The following is an 18899-nucleotide window of genomic DNA, read 5'->3' as shown; positions in this document are numbered from 1 at the left end:
CCCATAGCAGCTTCAGGGAACCAGAAAGATGAGATGTCTGGGGGGTTTGGGCCCAGACTGTTGCAGCCCCATCCCCTCCAGCGGCACACAAGATTGTTATGGGAGGAGCCTCAGCCAGTCTGTGTTGGGTAATAACTCCTCATTCCCATTCCAGTGATTTTGCTTCATATCTTGTTCCTTAGACACCCTAGGAGAACCAGATTTTTCCACTCTGGTGTCATTGTAAGCAAGGACTTTGGTTCCAAAGCAGTGGGGCAGGGGTCAAGGGGTGTGGGTAACAGGCGTGGCCTTCTGTGTGTTCACCACTAAGCAGGAAGATGATCTGCAAGTTAGCCCGGCCCACCTGGGAGTGGCACTAACCTTTGCCAGCTCTGGCCTTGGCTGTAGGAAAGCATGAGCCTTGAAAGCTCCTGGAGTTGCCTTCCTGTCTTCCCCTGAGGAGAATCCTGAGGTGTTTCTTGAAACCAAGCTAGGCCCAGTGGCCTGAAGAAAGGGTTTTTAAGCTCTTCCTCTCCCCTTGAAGGGACCACGGGGATGAATACACCTCCCAGGGAAAGCAGCAATAACTTTGTGCACACTGAGCAACCACCCACTCCACCCATCCAGGACCCGTCTGAGAGGGTTGCTGCCTGCTGCGGGCCCCACCCTGGTATGCTGTCTCTACTCCCATGCAGCTAGAAGCCAGGAGAGGGTAAGCCAGGGATGGCTCTGTGCCAATGGCGAGTGGGAGACTCAGCCGAGGCTGGGATAAGGAGGGGAGGTAGCTGGGCAGATAGCTTGTCGGGGAGCTGTGACCCCAGCACTGGCCAGAGGTCCTGGAGTCCTTACCCATAGGTTGGGGGCCGAGCCTGCTGATCCGGGCCGCCCCCTCCCACACCCACTCCCTGCACCTGGAGCCCAACCTATGGGCTTGCGTCTCCGCCTCCTTGGCTTCACAATCTCGCGGTTAGTCCCACCCTACCTGGACCCAGTAGTTGGCTGCTAACGCTACCACATCATCCTTCCCTGCTCGGCTCCGGAAGGAGCCCCGGAAGCCATGGGTATGTGCAGAGGGTTTGGGGTGGCTTTCCTGCCTGGAAATCGTATTAAAAGCCGACACCACTTCTCCGCTCTCCCGCTGTCCACACTGGGTCCGGGACTCGCGCCAGGGCCAGTCAGCCCCAACTGGGCTCTTGTGAACCCCGTGCTCGCGCCATCCTCCGCCCGCAGAGGTGCTCGTCCTGGCCGGATATCGCGCACAGAAGGAGGACGAGCTGAGCCTGGCGCCTGGTGACGTGATCCGGCAGGTGTGCAAGGGGCCCGCAAGGGGCTGGATGCGTGGAGAGCTGGGGGGCCGTTGTGGCCTCTTCCCGGAGTCCCTGGTACAGGTGAGGTCGAGCCGGAGGTCAGGTGGGGGTTCTCTGCGCGCTCCCGAGGTAGCCCCTCTCCCGGTGCGCTCTTTCGCAGGAGATCCCGGAGACTCTCCACTGCTCGGGGGAGACGCCGAGACCGCGCTGTGCGCGCCGCCGAGGTGAGCGCGGGAGCACGTGGATGCGCGCGCCCCCGCGCGCAGCCCTCCAGCGCCCGGGTCATCCCCGACTCGCCTTGAAGGGCGCGGCTCTGGGCGGGGCTACGCGGCCACCGCGCGACCCGTGATTGGTTCTCGGGTACAATGCTCCGCCCTGGGGTGGGGCCTGGGCGGACGAAGGGTGCGAGCGTGTCCCGCCCCTCCCCCAGCTCCGCGGTCTGGAGCGCGAGACTCAAGCTGCTTCGCTCTCGTCCGACACCAGGTCGCTCAGTCAAATTTCTGGGCCCCCGAAGATGGTGCAAGGCAAACTTCAACTACACCCCGGAGCAGGCGGACGAGCTGCAGTTGCAAGCTGGGGAGATTGTGGAAGTGATAAAGGAGGTGAGGGGATGAGGTGATGAGAGGGGTTTGAGGAGAGACGATGGAATCTGAGTGAGGAGACATGGGTACAGTGAGGTTGTGGGTGATGGAATAGATGAGTGGCACAGAAATGGGAAAGTGAGGGAGCAAGGGAGGAGAGGGGTCATCGGGCAGAATCGGGGTGAATCAGGGTTTAAGATTGCTAGGGAGACCCTTGGGGCAGAACCAGATGACCCTGCGTCCTCCCTCCTTCCCAGATTGAAGACGGCTGGTGGCTGGGGAAGAAGAACGGGCAGCTGGGAGCCTTCCCATCCAACTTTGTGGAGTTGCTGGACAGTGGGCCCCCAAGTGAGACCTGGACCCTGTGACCCCATGAACCCCTGTGACCAGACTACAATCGTCAGTGACCTGCCCCAGTGGCCTGAACCTGTGATCTGCACATCTTGCCCTATGACCCCTTTGACCTCTCCCATGACCTCAACTGAATTAGCACCCTCCCTAACCTCACTATCCCCCACCAGGCCTTGGCAATCCAGACATCCCTTCAATCATCCTTGGTCCCCAGCGGCCTCAGAAGGTAAACTGGGTGGTGTGGGCAAAGAGGTGGTGAGTTCCTCTTAGGGGGTTGGAGGCTCAGCTTGGTCCTTCCCCTGCCCCCACTAGCTGAGCAGCCTGACCTATGACAGCCCTCCAGACTACCTGCAGACCGGTGAGCACTCTGCCAAAGGGTCCCTCAAAATCCTCTTCCCCAAGCCCCTGTGACTTGGGGGAGGGGGTGCCCAGGTAGGCTGATGGAGGAGGGAGCCTATGACTTGTTTGGGGAGGGGATTTGGCTTCAGTGAACTGAATTCCCCTCAGTCTTCTACCCCGAGACCTACAGGGTCCTGTTTGACTACCATCCTGAGGCCCCAGACGAGTTGGCGCTTCGGAGGGGTGATGAGGTGAAAGTACTGAGGAAGGTGTGCAAGGCACAGGGCAAGGGAGGGCACAGGGATGGGGGATGTTGAGAAGGGTGGGCTTAGGGAAGGAAGGAGCTGGGGGGTCTGGCTCACCTCCCCACGACCTCTTGCTCTCCCAGGTCACAGAGGATAAGGGCTGGTGGGAAGGAGAGTCTCAAGGCAGAAGAGGACTTTTCCCGGATAACTTTGTGCTCCCACCACCCCCAGTGAGTACCGAGCCAGGCACGCTGGTGGCAAGGGGCAGGCTACTCTGGACAAAGTTGAGGGTGGCGGTACTTGCTGGACACAGCTGGAGGGCCGCCCACAAGTGAGGGTGGGCCTAGAAGTGTGAGGGCTCCTCTTCCGATTCTGACACTTCTTTCTGCATAGGTCAAGAAGCTGGTCCCACGGAAAGTGGTATCTCAGGAATCAGGTGGGTGCCCGGGATTGCCAGGAAGCCTGGGATTGGGGAGCGATCTGTGGGAGGTCCACCAGTCCAGGTGCTCACAGACACCCATAGCTTCCCAGTGGTCAGTGCACACCCTTAGGAGGTACCTCCCCATGGGTTAAAGGCCTGGTAGGAATGTCTGGTGGGTCAGTGTTAGGACTGTGTCACTTCGTGTGTGTTACTACGTTCCTGTTCCTCTGTCTTGAGCATGTGGCTATCATTCTCATCAATGACTGTGTTTACGTTTGTTTCATTTTGTGAGGAAATGTATGGATCAGTATATCTGGGTCTCTGAGACTTTGTGTTAACATATCTATCAAGTGAGTCAGAGAATAACTCTGTTTATGTGTCAGTATATCTGTGGGTTGTGTGTTTATGTTTTAATGTAATGCACACAGTCCAAAAATATATGTAACGTACGTGTTTTAAAACTTAACAACGAACACCCGTGGTTGGTCACCCAAACCCAAGGACTAGAACTGCCAGTGGTTTATGTACTTCTCTTTCCCTTCTGCTCCTCTCCCCACATCAGAGGTAACCACTAACCACTATCCTGAATTTTGAATAATTCCCCGGAGTTTTTAGGTGTATTCACTTATGTTATGTGCCTAAACGAGGTGTCATTTAATATAGTTTTGTTTTTTGAGTTGTATAAAAATGGTATCATATATGTATGGTTTTCTTGTTTCCAGTCAACATTATGTTTCTAAGATTCACATCCATGTTGTGTGTAGATGTAGTTTATTTTTCTTTTCTTTTTAAATATCTATTTATTTATTTGGCTGCGCCAGGTCTTTGTTGAGGCACTCAGGATCTTCCGTTTTCATTGTAGCATGCAGGATCTTTTAGTTTCGGCATGCAAACTCTTAGTTGCGGCAGGTGGGATCTAGTTCCCTGAACAAGGATCGAACCTTGGCCCCCTGCTTTGGGAGCGCAGTCTTAGCCACGGGACCACTAGGGAAGTCCCTGTAGTTCATTTGTTTTTCTGTGTTGTTTACTATTCCTTGAAGGAATTTCCACAATTTATCTGGTCTATTCCTGGTTAGACATTTTCACTGTTTATAGTTTTCACTCTTATAAATGGTGCAGCCATAAACACTAAGATGTGTTTGTCTCCGTGTGCAGCTGTGTTTCTCTACAATAGGCAGTGGCGCTGCTAGATAGTAGGGTATGTGAATATTCAACTTTTATGAGGTAAAGTCACATTGGTCTCCAAAGGACTTGTACACTTCACTCCACCATTGGTCTATGAGAGCATACTGATCCACACCCTCTTAAACGCTTGCTATTATCAGATTTCATTATTTTTGTGAATCTGGCACAAAGCAGCATCTCTTTGTGGACTTTTTGCATTTCCCTGGTTAGTGACAGCTGTTGAGTTCTTTATATATTCTGATTATGGGATGTACATGTTATAGATAGTTTCAGTTTATGGCTTTTCTTTTTTTTTTTAATGAATAGAAGTTGTAAATTAAAGCTTTTTTTGAAGTATAGGTGATTTACAGTATTGTATTTGTTTCACATGTACAACATAGTGATTCAAAATTTTTACCTCTTATACTCCATTTAAAGTTATTGTAAAATATTGGCTATATTTTACAATAATAATAAGTCCTTGAAGTGAAGTGAAAGTCGCTCAGTCGTGTCCGACTCTTTGTGACACCATGGACTATACAGTCCATGGAATTCTCTAGGCCAGAATACTGGAGTGGGATCCTTCCAGTATTCCCTTCTCCCAGAAGATTCCCTTCTCCAGGGGATCTTCCCAAACTCAGAAATCGAACCCAGGTCTCCTGCACTGCAGGCGGTTTCTTTACCAGCTGAGCCATGAGGGAAGCCCAAGAATACTGGAGTGGGTAGCCTATTCCTTCTCCAGAGGATCTTGCCAACCCAAGAATTGAACCGGGGTCTCCTGCATTGCAGGTGGATTCTTTACCAACTGAGCTATCAGGGAAGCCCAATAAATCCTCACAGCTATTCAATAATAAATCCTTACAGCTTATTTATCTATATGTCATCTTTAAAAATTAGATTCCTCTCATGAATGATACATGATATTTGTCTTTCTCTGTCTTCACTTAGCATGACAATCTCTAGGTACATTCATGTTGCTGCAAGTAGCATTATTTTGTTCTTTTTTATGGCTGAGTAATATTCCATTGTATATATATACCACATCTTCTTATCCATTCCTCCTCTGTAAATGGACATTTAGGTTGCTAGGAGTAATTTTAATGCAAACATATCAATCTTATCTTTAATGATTAGTAGGTGTTTTTCTTGTTTAAGAAATTCCTTCATGCCTGAAGTTCAGAAAGACAGTCATTTATATTTTCTTTAAAACTTGTAAAGGGTTGCTTTTCATTTTTAAGTGCTTTTATCTATGAGCGTTGATTTTAGTGAGTGATCCAATTATACCTTTTTCCATATAGACTATCACTTGTTCTAGCACTATATATTATTTCTGCATGTGAATTTTATTGTGTTTTTTTTTAAATTAGATATCCCTTTTATGCCTGGGCTATAGAAATATAGATTTTTGTATATTGATTTTATAGCCAGCCATGGTACTGATAATTTTAGTAATTTATCTGTAAATCCTTAATACTTTTCTATGAAGACAGTTATTTCATCTGTGAGTAATGACAATTTGGCTCTATCTTTTCACTTCTTACAACCTTTTTAATTTCATTCTCTTATTTTATTTTAGTGGCTAGGATTGTAATACAATATTGAATAGAAATAGTAATGCTGAACATCATTACTATGTTCTGATTTTAAATGAAATGCTTCAAACTTTTTCCCTTTCACAATGATATCTGATGCTTAGATCTTTTGTAAGTATGTTTTTGTCTGATTAAGGAAGATCCTTTCTATTTCTTTTACTTGGAATTTTTATCAAAAGTGGGTGTCAAATTTTCTCATTGTTTATGTGAATCTTTTGAAATGATTAAATGGGTTTTCTTCATTAATCTGTCAATGTCAAGATGTTTGTAGGATTTTCTAATACTAAGTCACCCTTATATTCTAGGGATGAATTCATATTGGTCATGGTTTATTATTTTTTTTATATGCTGTTGGGATACTGTCTCAGTTTTTTTTTTTCCCCTTCAGATTTTTGCATTTATTTTTCCTGTCTTCATCTGATTATCAGTAATATACTGGCCCCTGAATGAGTTAAGGAATATACTTTTTTAAACAGATTATTTGTTTGTTTATTTTTGGCTGCACTGGGTCTTCATTGCAGCACATGGGCCCTTTGTTGCTGTGTGTGGATTTTCTCTAGTTGTGGCGAGCAAGGGTTACTCTCTAGATGTGGTGTATGGGCTTCTCATTGCAGTGGCTTCTCTTGTTGCAGAGTGCAGGCTCTAGAGCGCAGGCTCAGTAGTGGGGGCACACGGGGCTAGTTGTCCCACGGCATGTGGGATCTTCCCAGGCCAGGACTTGAACCCCTGTCCCCTGCATCAGCAGGCAGATTTTTAACCACTGGACCACAAAGGAAATCCCACGGAATATACTTTTTGGTTTTTTTTTTAATATCTTTAAATATCTTTTAGATCTTACATAAGATGGGAATCATCTTTCTTTGAAAGCTGATAAAATTTGCTTGTAGATTCATCTGGTCCTGTTTTATTCTGTTATGGGAAGATTTTAAACTACTTCAGTTTCTTTATAGTTATAAGCAAGTCTGGCTTCTGGCTAAAATTCTTTTTTTCTTTTTCTTTTTTCTTCCCTTCCCCACCTTCTGGCTTAAAGGAACAGAAATAGCTCACATTTTCAGAAGTTGGAAATCCACAGTCAGGATGTTGACATGGTCATGTGTTCTGTGAAGGATCTGGGGGAAGAATCTTCCCTTGCTTCTTCTTAGCTTCTGGCAGTCTTTGGCTTGTAGATGCATCGCTCTGTTCTCTGTCTCTGTCTTCATGAGGTCTTCTGCCCTCTGTGTCTCTGTCCAAACTTCCCTCTTCTAATAAGGATACCAGTCACTGGGCTAGGGGCCACCCTAACCTAGTATGATCTCCTCGTAACTTTATTACATCTAGCAAAGAGGACTTTGCTTTGGAACTCAGAGGGAGAAGAAACCTCACACCTTAGGAGACTTACACAAGTAGCCTTCTGTCTCCTGCTTCCTGGGTAACCATCAGTTCAGTTCAGTCTCTCAGTCGTGTCTGACTCTTTGTAACCTCATGAATTGCAGCACGCCAGGCCTCCCTGTCCATCACCAACTCCCGGAGTTTACTCAAACTCATGTCCATCAAGTCGGTGATGCCATCCAGCCATCTCATCCTCTATCGTCCCCTTCTCCTCCTGCCCCCAATCCCTCCCAGCATCAGGGTCTTTTCAAATGAGTCAACTCTTTGCATGAGGTGGCCAAAGTATTGGAATTTCAGCCTCAACATCAGTCCTTCCAATGAACACCCAGGACTGATCTCCTTTAGGATGGACTGGTTGGATCTCCTTGCAGTCCAAGGGACTCTCAAGAGTCTCCTCCAACACCACAGTTCAAAAGCATCAATTTTTCAGTGCTCAGCTTTCTTCACAGTCCAACTCTCACATCCATATATGACCACTGGAAAAACCATAGCCTTGATTAGACGGACCTTTGTTGGCAAAGTAATGTCTCTGCTTTTTAATATGCTATCCAGGTTGGTCATAACTTTCCATCCAAGGAATAAGCGTCTTTTAATTTCATTGCTGCAATCACCATCTGCAGTGGGTTTTGGAGCCCAGAAAAATAAAGTCTGACACTGCTTCCACTGTTTCCCCATCTATTTGCCATGAAGTGATGGGACCAGATGCCATGATCTTAGTTTTCTGAATATTGAGCTTTAAGCCAACTTTTTCACTCTCCTCTTTCACTTTCATCAAGAAGTTTTTTAGTTCTTCTTCACTTTCTGCCATAAGGGTGGTGTCATCTGCATATCTGAGGTTATTGATATTTCTCCCGGCAATCTTGATTCCAGCTTGTGCTTCTTCCAGCCCAGCGTTTCTCATGATGTACTCTGCATATAAGTTAAATAATCAGGGTGACAATATACAGCCTTGATGTACTCCTTTTCTGATTTGGAACCAGTCTGTTGTTCCATGTCCAGTTCTGACTGTTGCTTCCTGACCTGCATATAGGTTTCTCAAGAAGTGGGTCAGGTGGTCTGGTATTTCCATCTCTTTCAGAATTTTCCACAGTTTATTGTGATCCACACAGTCAAAGGCTTTGGCATAGTCAATAAAGCAGAAATAGATGTTTTTCTGGAACTCTTGCTTTTTCGATGATGACTGACCAAAAATCTCACGAAAATTCTTGAATCAGTTATGTGTTCAAATTATCCATTTAATCAATGTTTTCTAATCATTTGTATAATGTTGTTTATAATTACTCTTATAATCTTTTTAATCTCATCTGTATCTGTAGTTAGTCTTTTCTTCATTTCTAATAATGTTTAGTTTTTCCTCTCTCTTTTCTTTTCTTAGTTTTATTTATTTATTTTTTTTGATTTTATTTTTTTTTCGTTTATTTTTATTAGTTGGAGGCCAACCATTTCACAACATTGCAGTGGGTTTTGTCATACATTGATATGAATCAGCCATGGATTTACATGTGTTCCCCATCCCGATCCCCCCTCCCACCTCCCTCTCCACCCGATTCCTCTGGGTCTTCCCAGTGCACCAGGCCCAGGCACTTGTCTCATGCATCCCACCTGGGCTGATGATCTGTTTCCCTATAGATAATATACATGCTGTTCTCTCGAAACATCCACCTCGCCTTCTCACCACGAGTCCAAAAAGTCTGTTCTGTTACATCTGTGTCTCTTTTTCTGTTTTGCATATTGGATTATTGTTACCATCTTTTAAAATTCCATATATATGCGTTAGTATACTGTATTGGTCTTTATCTTTCTGCTTACTTCACTCTGTATAAGGGGCTCCAGTTTCATCCATCTCATTAGAACTGATTCAAATGAATTCTTTTTAACGGCTGAGTAATATTCCATGGTGTATATGTACCACAGCTTCCTTATCCATTCATCTGCTGATGGGCATCTAGGTTGCTTCCATGTCCTGGCTATTATAAACAGTGCTGCGATGACATTGGGGTGCATGTGTCTCTTTCAGATCTGGTTTCCTTGGTGTGTATGCCCAGAAGTGGGATTGCTGGGTCATATGGCAGTTCTATTTCCAGTTTTTTTAAGGAATCTCCACACTGTTTTCCATAGCGGCTGTACTAGTTTGCATTCCCACCAACAGTGTAAGAGGGTTCCCTTTTCTCCACACCCTCTCCAGCATTTATTGCTTGTAGACTTTTGATAGCAGCCATCCTGACTGGCGTGTAATGGTACCTCATTGTGGTTTTGATTTGCATTTCTTGATAATGAGTGATGTTGAGCATCTTTTCATGTGTTTGTTTAGCCATTCTGTATGTCTTCTTTGAGAGAAATGTCTGTTTAGTTCTTTGGCCCATTTTTTTTTTTTTTTTTTTATTTTTCTGGAATTGAGCTGCAGGAGTTGCTTTTATATTTTTGAGATTAATCCTTTGTCTGTTTCTTCATTTGCTATTATTTTCTCCCAATCTGAGGGCTGTCTTTTCACCTTACTTATAGTTTCCTTTGTTGTGCAAAAGCTTTTAAGTTTCATTAGGTCCCACTTGTTTAGTTTTGCTTTTATTTCCAATATTCTGGGAGGTGGGTCATAGAGGATCCTGCTCTGATTCATGTCAGAGAGTGTTTTGCCTATGTTCTCCTCTAGGAGTTTTATAGTTTCTGGTCTTACATTTAGATCTTTAATAATCCATTTTGAGTTTATTTTTGTGTATGGTGTTAGAAAGTGTTCTTGTTTCATTCTTTTACAAGTGGTTGACCAGTTTTCCCAGCGCCACTTGTCAAAGAGCTTGTCTTTTTTCCATTGTATATCCTTGCCTCCTTTGTCAAAGATAAGATGTCCATAGGTTCGTGGATTTATCTCTGGGCTTTCTATTCTGTTCCATTGATCTATATTTCTGTCTTTGTGCCAGTACCATACTGTCTTGATGACTGTGGCTTTGTAGTAGAATCTGAAGTCAGGCAGGTTGATTCCTCCAGTTCCATTCTTCTTTCTCAAGATTACTTTGGCTATTCGAGGTTTTTTGTATTTCCATACAAATTGTGAAATTATTTGTTCTAGTTCTGTGAAAAATACTGTTGGTAGGTTGATAGGGATTGCATTGAATCTATAGATTGCTTTGGGTAGAATAGCCATTTTGACAATATTGATTCTTCCAATCCATGAACACGGTATGTTTCTCCATCTGTTTGTGTCCTCTTTGATTTCTTTCATCAGTGTTTTATAGTTTTCTATGTATAGGTCTTTTGTTTCTTTAGGTAGATGTACTCCTAAGTATTTTATTCTTTTTGTTGCAATGGTGAATGGTATTGTTTCCTTAATTTCTCTGTTTTTTTATTGTTAGTGTATAGGAATGCAAGGGATTTCTGTGTGTTAATTTTATATCCTGCAACTTTACTATATTCATTGATTAGCTCTAGTAATTTTCTGGTAGAGTCTTTAGGGTTTTCTATGTAGAGGATCATGTCATCTGCAAACAGTGTCCTCTCTCTTTTCTTATTCAATCTCTTGTTACTAGATTCTTATTCAGTCTCCTGTTAACAATATTCAAATACTTAAAAAAAAATTCTAACCATTTTTAAGTGTATACTATGTTAACTATATGCACATTGTTTTGCAAAAGATCTCTAGAAATCACCTTTGTTTTTTAACTCTAGTAGTTTGAGATTATTTTCCTTGGTGATAAATTGATGAGTTTAGACTATATTAATCATAATTATTTTATAATATTTTCAATTATTCTTTTCTTTTTCTTCATATTTCACTTTTTTCATTTTCTTGGAATTCGCACACTTTATATTTTTCATTTTGGTGATTGCTCTTGAAATTTACCAGGTATATTTAACTTTACAAGTCTGATTTTAAAGTCTTAAGCTTTTTCCTGAACAAAACCTCCAACTATTGTTTTTTAATTATTTCTCCTTTCAGTTCTGTAAGTGTTTTGTTTTATATATATTTGAGGCTCTGCTTTAGGCACATATACATTTGTAATTATTATCTCTTCCTGGTGTATTCAGCTGCTTATCATTATAACCTCTCCCTCTTTGTCTTCAGTAATTTTTCTTGTCTTAAAGTTTGTCCTGTCTGATATTAATATTTTGGTACTATTATGGTTACTATTCATGTGATATATCTTTCTCCAACCTTTTATGTCAACCTATTTGTGTCTTTGAATCTGTTGTCCACAGTATATAGTTGGATCTTGTTTTTTTAATTCAGTCTGACATTCTCTGCCTTTAAATTAGGGTGTTTAGGTCAGGAGTTAGCAAATTATGGTTTATGGGCCAAATCTAGCCTGTCATCTTTTTTGGGGGACAGGGGTGAACAGCTTTACTAAGATATATTCATGTACAATTCACTCCTTTAAGTAAACAATTCAGTGGTGATTAGTATAGTTATAGTTGTGCAACATCGCACAATCAATTTTAGGACATTTTCATCACCCACTGTACTTTAAAAGAAGTTATTTATACATTTGACTGTGTCGGGTCTTGGTTCTGGGTTTGATCTTCGTTATGGCATGTGGATCTTTAGTTGCACCCACAACTCTTAATTGCAGCATGTAGGATCTCGTTCCATGACCAGGGATCAAACCCAGGCTCCTTGCATTGGGTGTGCAGAGTTTCAACCCTTGAACCATGAGGGAGGTTCCACCCGCTACACTGTTTAGCCATTATCCCACCAGTTTCCCCATTCTCCCCTCTCCATCCCAAGACAACCATTAATCTACTTTGTCTTGATAGATCTGCCTACATTTCATATACATGATATGTATTATCATATATACATGATATATATGATACATATACATGATAATATACATATATTATATGATATATGGTCTTTCTAATGGGCTTCTTTCACCTAGAATAATATTTTCAAGTTTCATCCATTTTGTAGTATGTGTTGTACTTCATTCCTTTTTATTGCCCAGTAATATTCCCTTTTAAAAAATATTTATTTTTATTTATTTTTTTGGCTGCCCAAAGTCTTAGTCATGGCACACAGGATGTTTTAGTTGCAGCATGTGGGATCTAGTTCCCTGACCAGGAATCAAACCTGGGCCCCCTGCACTGACAGGTAGATTCCTATCCACTGTGCCACCAGGGAAGGCCTGGCTATGAACTTTTGTGTACAATATTTTATGTGGATATGCTTCCATTTCTCTTGGGTATAAACCAATGAAAGACATCCTTTGAAGATCTCTTGGAGAAGGGAATGGCAACCTACTCCAGTATTCTTGCCTGAAGAATTCCATGGACAGAGGAGCCCAGTGGGCTACAGTCCATGGAGTCACAAAGAGCTGGACACAACTGAGCAACTCACACACACACACACACACACACACACATGATCTATTTTTAACTTTGAGAAGAACTGGCAGGCTGTTTTCCAAAGTGACTGCACCATTTTATATTCCTGCTGATAGTGTATGAGGGCTCCACTTTTTCCACATTCATCCCAATACTTATCTGTCTTTTGATTGTAACCATCCTAGTGGGTATGAAATGCTATCTCATTGTGGTCTTGCTTTGCATTTCTCTGAAAGCTAATGATGTTGAGTGTCTTTTCCTGTTTATTGGCTACATGTATACCTTCTTTTGAAGAAATGGTCCTTTGCCCAATTTTTAGTTGGGTTGGCTTTTTACTATTGAGTTGTAGGAGTTATTTGTATTTTCTAGATAAAAGTCCCTTGTCATATATGATTTGCAAGTATTTCCCCCCATTCTTTGGGGTTGGCGTTTCACTTTCTTGATGGTGTTCTTTGATACACAAAAGTTTAAAATTTTTATGAAGTCACACCTACCCATTTTTTCTTTGGTTGCTGTGCTTTGGGTGTCATAGCAGTGAAACCAATGCCAAATCCAAAGTTGCACACCATATTGATTGAGTTCTCTTCAACCATGGCAGTGAAGCTGCTGACCCTTCTCTGTCCCACCCTGTAGAATGGCCACATGGACCAAGGCAGCAGGGACTGGGGCAAGAAACCATCAGGCACAAATGCTTCTCAGATTATTTTATACCTTTGGTCAGTATCCAAGTGCTGAAGTGGTGGTTTGTCACTTTTAATCCAGCTTTATACTTGCTGTCTGGGGAGAGGGTTTATCTACCACCCACCTCACTCCGCCATAGTCAGACCCTGCTTTTGTTACCTGTTCCTTTTAACACTGTTTTCAAATTTTCACTCCTTGTCTTATTCTACTTCTGGTTTACTAATTCTCTCTCTAGCTTTTATCTAGGTTTGATCTGCCGTTTAACCTATACGTTGCATTTTATTTCACAAATACTAACCCATTCCTTTTAACATTGTTTTCAAATCTTCACTCCTTGTCTTCATTCTACTTCTTGTTGACTAATTCTCTCTCTAGTTTTTATCTAGGTTTGATCTGCTGTTTCACCTATACACTGCATTTTATTTCACAAATGCTATTTTTCACCTCTAGTAGTTCAGAATTCTTTTTTTCTCTCCCCGAATAACCTGCTTGTTTATGTCTAATGGCCCTTTATTTCTTCAGATATATTTTGCATAGCTGCGCTGTGCTCCCTTCCTGACACTTCCAGCATCTGCTGTGTGTTGAGTCTGCTGACTCCTGCTCTCGGTGGCCTGCCCTCGCGCGTGTTTTAGGATCTTTGTTGATGATCCCTATCTGTGGGAGTCTGGCATGCCTCCGTAGGGGAAGAACTTCCAGAGGAGACTTGCTTTTACTCCTGCCAGTAGCCAGAGGGCACCAACCACCAGCGACCACTGCAGTCCTCCGGAAGAAAGTGGTGCTAGGTTCTCGCTGCTCTGTGGCTGCCGCGCCGTGGGCCTGTGATGAGCCGAGGGAGCAATACCTGGGGTACCTGCTCCTCCTCACAGTTCCCGGGCTCTGTAGCCACAAAGTAGGGCTGCCTCTCACTTCCTTTCTGGCCCCAGTTCCTCCCTTTTTTGTGGATTTCTCCTGCTTATATGTCCTGCTGCTGCTGCTGCTATGTCGTGTCCGACTCTGTGCGACCCCACAGTCGGCAGCCCACCAGGCTCCCCCGTCCCTGGGATTCTCCAGGCAGGAACACTGGAGTGGGTTGCCACTGCCTTCTCTGCTTCTATGTCCAGTGATGCCTTAAAATTGTATCCAAAAGCAGGATATAATTGCTCTCTAGTGGGAGGGTCCCACAGAACACCTAACCAGGCACACTACAAGAAGCTGGAGTCAGGATTTACATTTCCTGAGCATTTGACTGTATGCCAGCCACTAAGTACCTCACATGGGTCAAGTCACTCAGACCTCACAGCAACCCTGCAGGGTGGGTATTCTTGTTGTCCGCGTTTTATGGGTGAGGACATGGGGCACAGAACGGTTAAGTTACTGGCCAGGTTCCCATCCATCTGGCAAGTAATAGAGCAGGAATTCCAAGCCTGCTGTCTGGCTGTAGGAGCCATGCCCTCGCCCACCGTGACCCATAACTGGGGGATTCTGTTTGTATATGGGTGTGAGACCATGTGTGCAAGTCAGCTTCAGCATGCGTGCACGTGCCCAGGTGGCTGTTTCTGTAGCTGTGCAGATGAATGTCACTTGTGCGACTGCCTTCGAGTGCTCACTGACATCACCTTCTCCGAGTGGCCTTCCTTGATCACCCCATTTAAAATTATACACCCCTCCTACTTATTCTTCCTCAGTACGACTAATAAATCTCTGCGTGTGTGCCAAGTTGCTTCAGTTGTGTCCAACTCTTTGCGACCTTATGGGCTACAGCCCACCAGGCTCCTCTGTCCATGGGCTTCTCCAGGCAAGGATACTGGAGCCCTCCTCCAGGGGATCTTTCAGACCCAGGGATCAAACCTGCATTTCTTTCATCTGCATTGGCAGGTGGGTTCTTTACCATTAATGCCACCTGGGAAGCCCAATAAATATCGAATGCACTACATAGTTTACTTTCTAAAAAATATTGATTTGTTTGGCTGTATCCGGTCTTAATTGCAGCATGTGAGATCTTCCTTTTGTCATATGAGATCTTCCGTTGCAGCACATGGGCTCCAGAGTGCAGGCTCAGTAGTTGTGGCGTGGGGGCTTAGTTGCTCTGCAGCATGTGGGATCTTCGTTCCTTGACCAGGGATCGAACCTGTGTCCCCTGCCTTGCAAGGCGGATTCTTAAGCACTGGACCACCAGGGAAGTCCCCATAGGCTACTGCTTTTGTTTGTGTCGGCTTTTCCAGTAGAACAGGGACCTTTCTGGCTGCCGCGGGGCAAGCACACCGTAGGCAGGGTGGGTGCAGCCCGTGCCCAGGTTGGAGACTGCTGCAGTAGTTCCCATGAAGATGGTGTGACTTGACCTAGAGAGCTTAGTCGTGGAGGTGAGGATGTGTGGCTGGATTCCGGATGTGTTTAGAACAGACAGGACTTACTGATGGTTTGTGTGTGCGGCATAAAGGAATAAAGGCGTCAAGGAGGACGCCTCACTTTGTCATCTGAGTGAGTGGGCGAGTGGGTGAGATGGGGAACACTGGGAAAGGGGCAGATTCTGAGGACAAGGAGGTTGAGAAGCCAGAGGTTAGCTCTGCTAAGTGTGTGATGCTAAGTGGAAATACTGCGAGGGCCATCGGGTATGAGTCTGGAGTCCAGGGAAGAGGATGGAGCTAGAGAATGAAAATCTGGCAGTTGTTGGCTTATTGATGATAATTAGACTCATAAGACTGGATGAGGGGGGTACTCTTTCTACCCCCTTCTGATGTCTATGTCAGAAGCTTTCTCTATCCCTTTTATACTTTAATAAACTCTATTGCACAAAAAAAAAAAAAGACTGGATGAGGTCTCTTAGGGAGTAGACATGATAGAGAAGACAGAGGAGGGAGTGTGGACTGGACGCGGGGTGGTTGTTGCCGTGGTCTAGGAAGCGGAAGAGTCTGAACCAGCAGTAAGCAGAGTACAAGTCGTAGAAAAGCATGGATTAAAAATTGGCGGGATTTGGAGCCATCTCCCCACAAAGCCTTCCCTGACAACTCTTTGGGGTGCTCCTGTGGTCAGTGTCCCCAGAGCTCCCAGGAACCGGTCAAATATGATTCATCTCCTGTCACTAGTCCCCTGGGCACAGCACAGGATAGGGTCAGTGACTCTTAGATGAAAGGAATGAGTGAGTGAACAAATGTCCCTCTCCTCCTAGCTCCTGTTAAGGAACCCAAAAAGATGATGCCCAAAACAGTCCTCCCTACAGTCAAGAAGCTGGTGACAGCTCCCAGTGAGCCCAGCAAAACCAAGTAAGGAGCGGGGTAGGGGGAAGGAGGGTACAAGAGATGCTGCTCCCTGCCCCCACCCCCGGGTCTGATGGGGACATGTTTCAGGCCATCTTGGACACCCAGCGGAGACAGTCAGAAGCGCCCCTCCCGAAACTCCAGTAAGTCTCATTGCCTCCCTGCAGTGGGCTGAGCCCTGGGGTGGTTGTGCTAAGGGGACAGAGATGGGGAGAGGCTTGGGGCCCAAGGAGGCCTGGATTCTTGAGGGTCTGCTCTCACAGGCTCCAACAGCGGTTTCCAGCCTGGCAGAAAGCGATCCAAGACACAGGCTTCCCAGAAACGCCCTGCAGCCAGTCAGGTGAGAGGCTCGAGAACTGGGAGAGCAGAGATCCTAGACGGAGTCTGGTTCCCAGGGGTGTGGCGTGCGAGGGTGAAGGATCCAAGGCTGAGGGGAACCAGACTCAGACCATCAAGGTACCCATCCCTTGGCTGAGTCCGCATCCCCATCACTACAGGATGAAAAGCAGAGGCGCCTTACAAAGGGCCCTCGTGTGAATAAAACCCCAATTCTGAACAAGACCGCCAGCCCAGAGAAGACACCAACTCTGGATAGGGCCCCCAGACCAGAGAAAACCCCACCTCCAGATAAGACCCCCAGTCCAGAGAAGACTCTGTCTCCAGATAAGTCCCCTAACCCAGAGAAGACCCCACCTTCAGAAAAGACCCCCACTCTAGAGGAAACCCTAATTCCAGAGAAGGTCCCTACCCTCGAGGAGACCCCAACCCTGGAGGACAAGGCCCCCAGTCCAGACAGGGCCCTTTCTGGGTATGAGGCCCGGGTCCCAGAAGTCCTTGAAGATGAGGCCTTTGGTCCAAAGATGGCCCCTCCGGGGGACGAGGCCCCCACCCTAGGAAAGGTCTTGACCCCGGAGCCTGTGCTCTCTGAAGAGGCCTCTGCCGGAGACAAGAGTCAGTTCCATCACTTCTCTCCGGAGGAAGACACCCCGCCAAACGCCAGGTCTCTTGAGGCCAGTGAGGCTCAATCTCAAGAGGAGGTGCACACGCCAGAGGAGCCCCCCCTCGGCATGGTGAAACAGCCCCTGGAGAGGAGGGCCAGCTCCCCTCTCCAGTCCGAGTCCAACCCCAAGTCAGGGTCCGCGCCTGCCCTTGAGAAGGCCCACCCTCAGGAAGAGCCGACGAGCCTCCTGGAGGAGGCACCACCGAAGGCTGAGACTACCCCCAAAGATCAGGAGTCTCCCAAAGAAGGGGTGCCTTCCAAAGAGGTAACCCCTGCTCAGAAGAATGCGGAGCCCCAAACGCCCCCCACCCTGCACTCCTCCGTCCCGCCAAATCTCACAGACCGCAGAAGTGACGGAGACGACATGTTGAGGATAAAGGACCAGGTGGAGGCTTTAAGGAGGTCGCTGGAGCACATGGGGGTGCAGCTGGAGTAAGTGGGGGAGAGGTGTGGGGAGGCGAGGGTGCGGGCTGTAGGCTTGCCCTGCCCACCCCTTCCCCTGGGTCTCCCGCGTCCGCAGAAAGCAACTGACGGACCTCTGGGAGGAGCTGAAGAGCGAGCGGGAGAAGCGCCTACTGCTGGAGGTGGGTGGGGTGCGGGTCCCGGGCGGGGCGGGGGCGGGCGGCGGGCCCTCCCCTGACCCCCTGTCCCCACCAGCTTCAGCTGAAGCAGAGGACCCGGGACTCCATCCACGCGCAGACGCAGACGCACTGAGGGTGGGCCCGGGAGGGACTGCGGCGGGACCTGGAGGGAAGTCAGGCTCCGGCCACCCACGTCCTTGCACACGTCTTCGGAAAACGCCAGAAAGTAAACTCTGCCGAGTACGCGCGCCACGCCTCCCTGGTCCGTGCGGGGCGGGGCTGGCGCGGCGGGGCGGGGCTGGCGCTCGCGTTCTCCGCCGTCCGCATTCCTGGCAGTCGCTCGCGGGCACATCTGGCCAACATGTGTCTCCCATTACCCTTCCCAAGGCCTGCGCACGGCTATTTTTATCCACCGGATGGCGGGGGGAGGGTGTCTCCTTCGGACGCCAGCCCCCCCCCCCCCCACGCTGGAGAAATGGCAGGCTGGAGGGGCCCTGGAGGGTTCGGGGATCTGCCCGCGGGCTGGATTCCGGAATCCAGCTGTGCGCCAGGGGAGGGGCCGGGCCGGCCTGCTCTCGAGCCCAGACCCCTCCCAGTTGGTCTCACTGCCCTTTCAGAGGGACTCACAGGAATTCAGTGACGAACACGAACTCCACGGCCCAGCTCAGGCACACTTGGTTACACTGGGGGTAATAGCACCTTAGCGTCAAGGTCAGGGTCCCGAGGCCTTGTGTGCACGTGTGT

General features: G+C 46.7%; 1 protein-coding gene across 3 annotated transcripts; it reads left to right on the top strand.

The window, feature by feature from the left end:
• Window positions 1–67: 67 nt before the first annotated feature.
• On the top strand, window positions 68–18537 carry SH3D21 (SH3 domain containing 21). 3 transcript variants are annotated; one of them, XM_043461894.1, is made up of 16 exons: window positions 68–691; window positions 1210–1367; window positions 1447–1510; window positions 1770–1888; window positions 2125–2215; window positions 2389–2444; window positions 2531–2576; window positions 2726–2826; window positions 2946–3032; window positions 3196–3238; window positions 16487–16580; window positions 16665–16717; window positions 16838–16914; window positions 17072–18006; window positions 18095–18158; window positions 18232–18537. In XM_043461894.1, the coding sequence occupies exons 2-16, from the start codon at window positions 1314–1316 to the stop codon at window positions 18286–18288; spliced, it is 1941 nt and encodes a 646-aa protein (XP_043317829.1). In that variant the 5' UTR covers window positions 68–691; window positions 1210–1313; the 3' UTR covers window positions 18289–18537. The 3 variants fall into 3 exon arrangements, with proteins under 3 accessions (XP_043317829.1, XP_043317828.1, XP_043317827.1); XM_043461893.1 differs by lacking the exon at window positions 68–691 and adding an exon at window positions 783–1040 and having other exon boundaries at window positions 1210–1286; XM_043461892.1 differs by lacking the exon at window positions 68–691 and adding an exon at window positions 784–1040.
• Window positions 18538–18899: the final 362 nt, after the last annotated feature.

Source organism: Cervus canadensis, chromosome 2 (genome assembly GCF_019320065.1).
Source record: "Cervus canadensis isolate Bull #8, Minnesota chromosome 2, ASM1932006v1, whole genome shotgun sequence".
Classification (NCBI taxonomy): domain Eukaryota; kingdom Metazoa; phylum Chordata; class Mammalia; order Artiodactyla; family Cervidae; genus Cervus; species Cervus canadensis.
The sequence above is the reverse complement of the archived record's forward strand: the minus strand, read 5'-3'. Positions and strand labels throughout refer to the sequence as shown.

What these genes read in the sequence shown, in the direction of transcription:
- SH3D21 (XM_043461892.1), top strand. An exon ending in TTGTGGAAGTGATAAAGGAG is followed by an intron (nt 1,889 to 2,124) that starts GTGAGGGGATGA and finishes CCTCCTTCCCAG; the next exon opens with ATTGAAGACGGCTGGTGGCT. An exon ending in AGTGAGCCCAGCAAAACCAA is followed by an intron (nt 16,581 to 16,664) that starts GTAAGGAGCGGG and finishes GACATGTTTCAG; the next exon opens with GCCATCTTGGACACCCAGCG.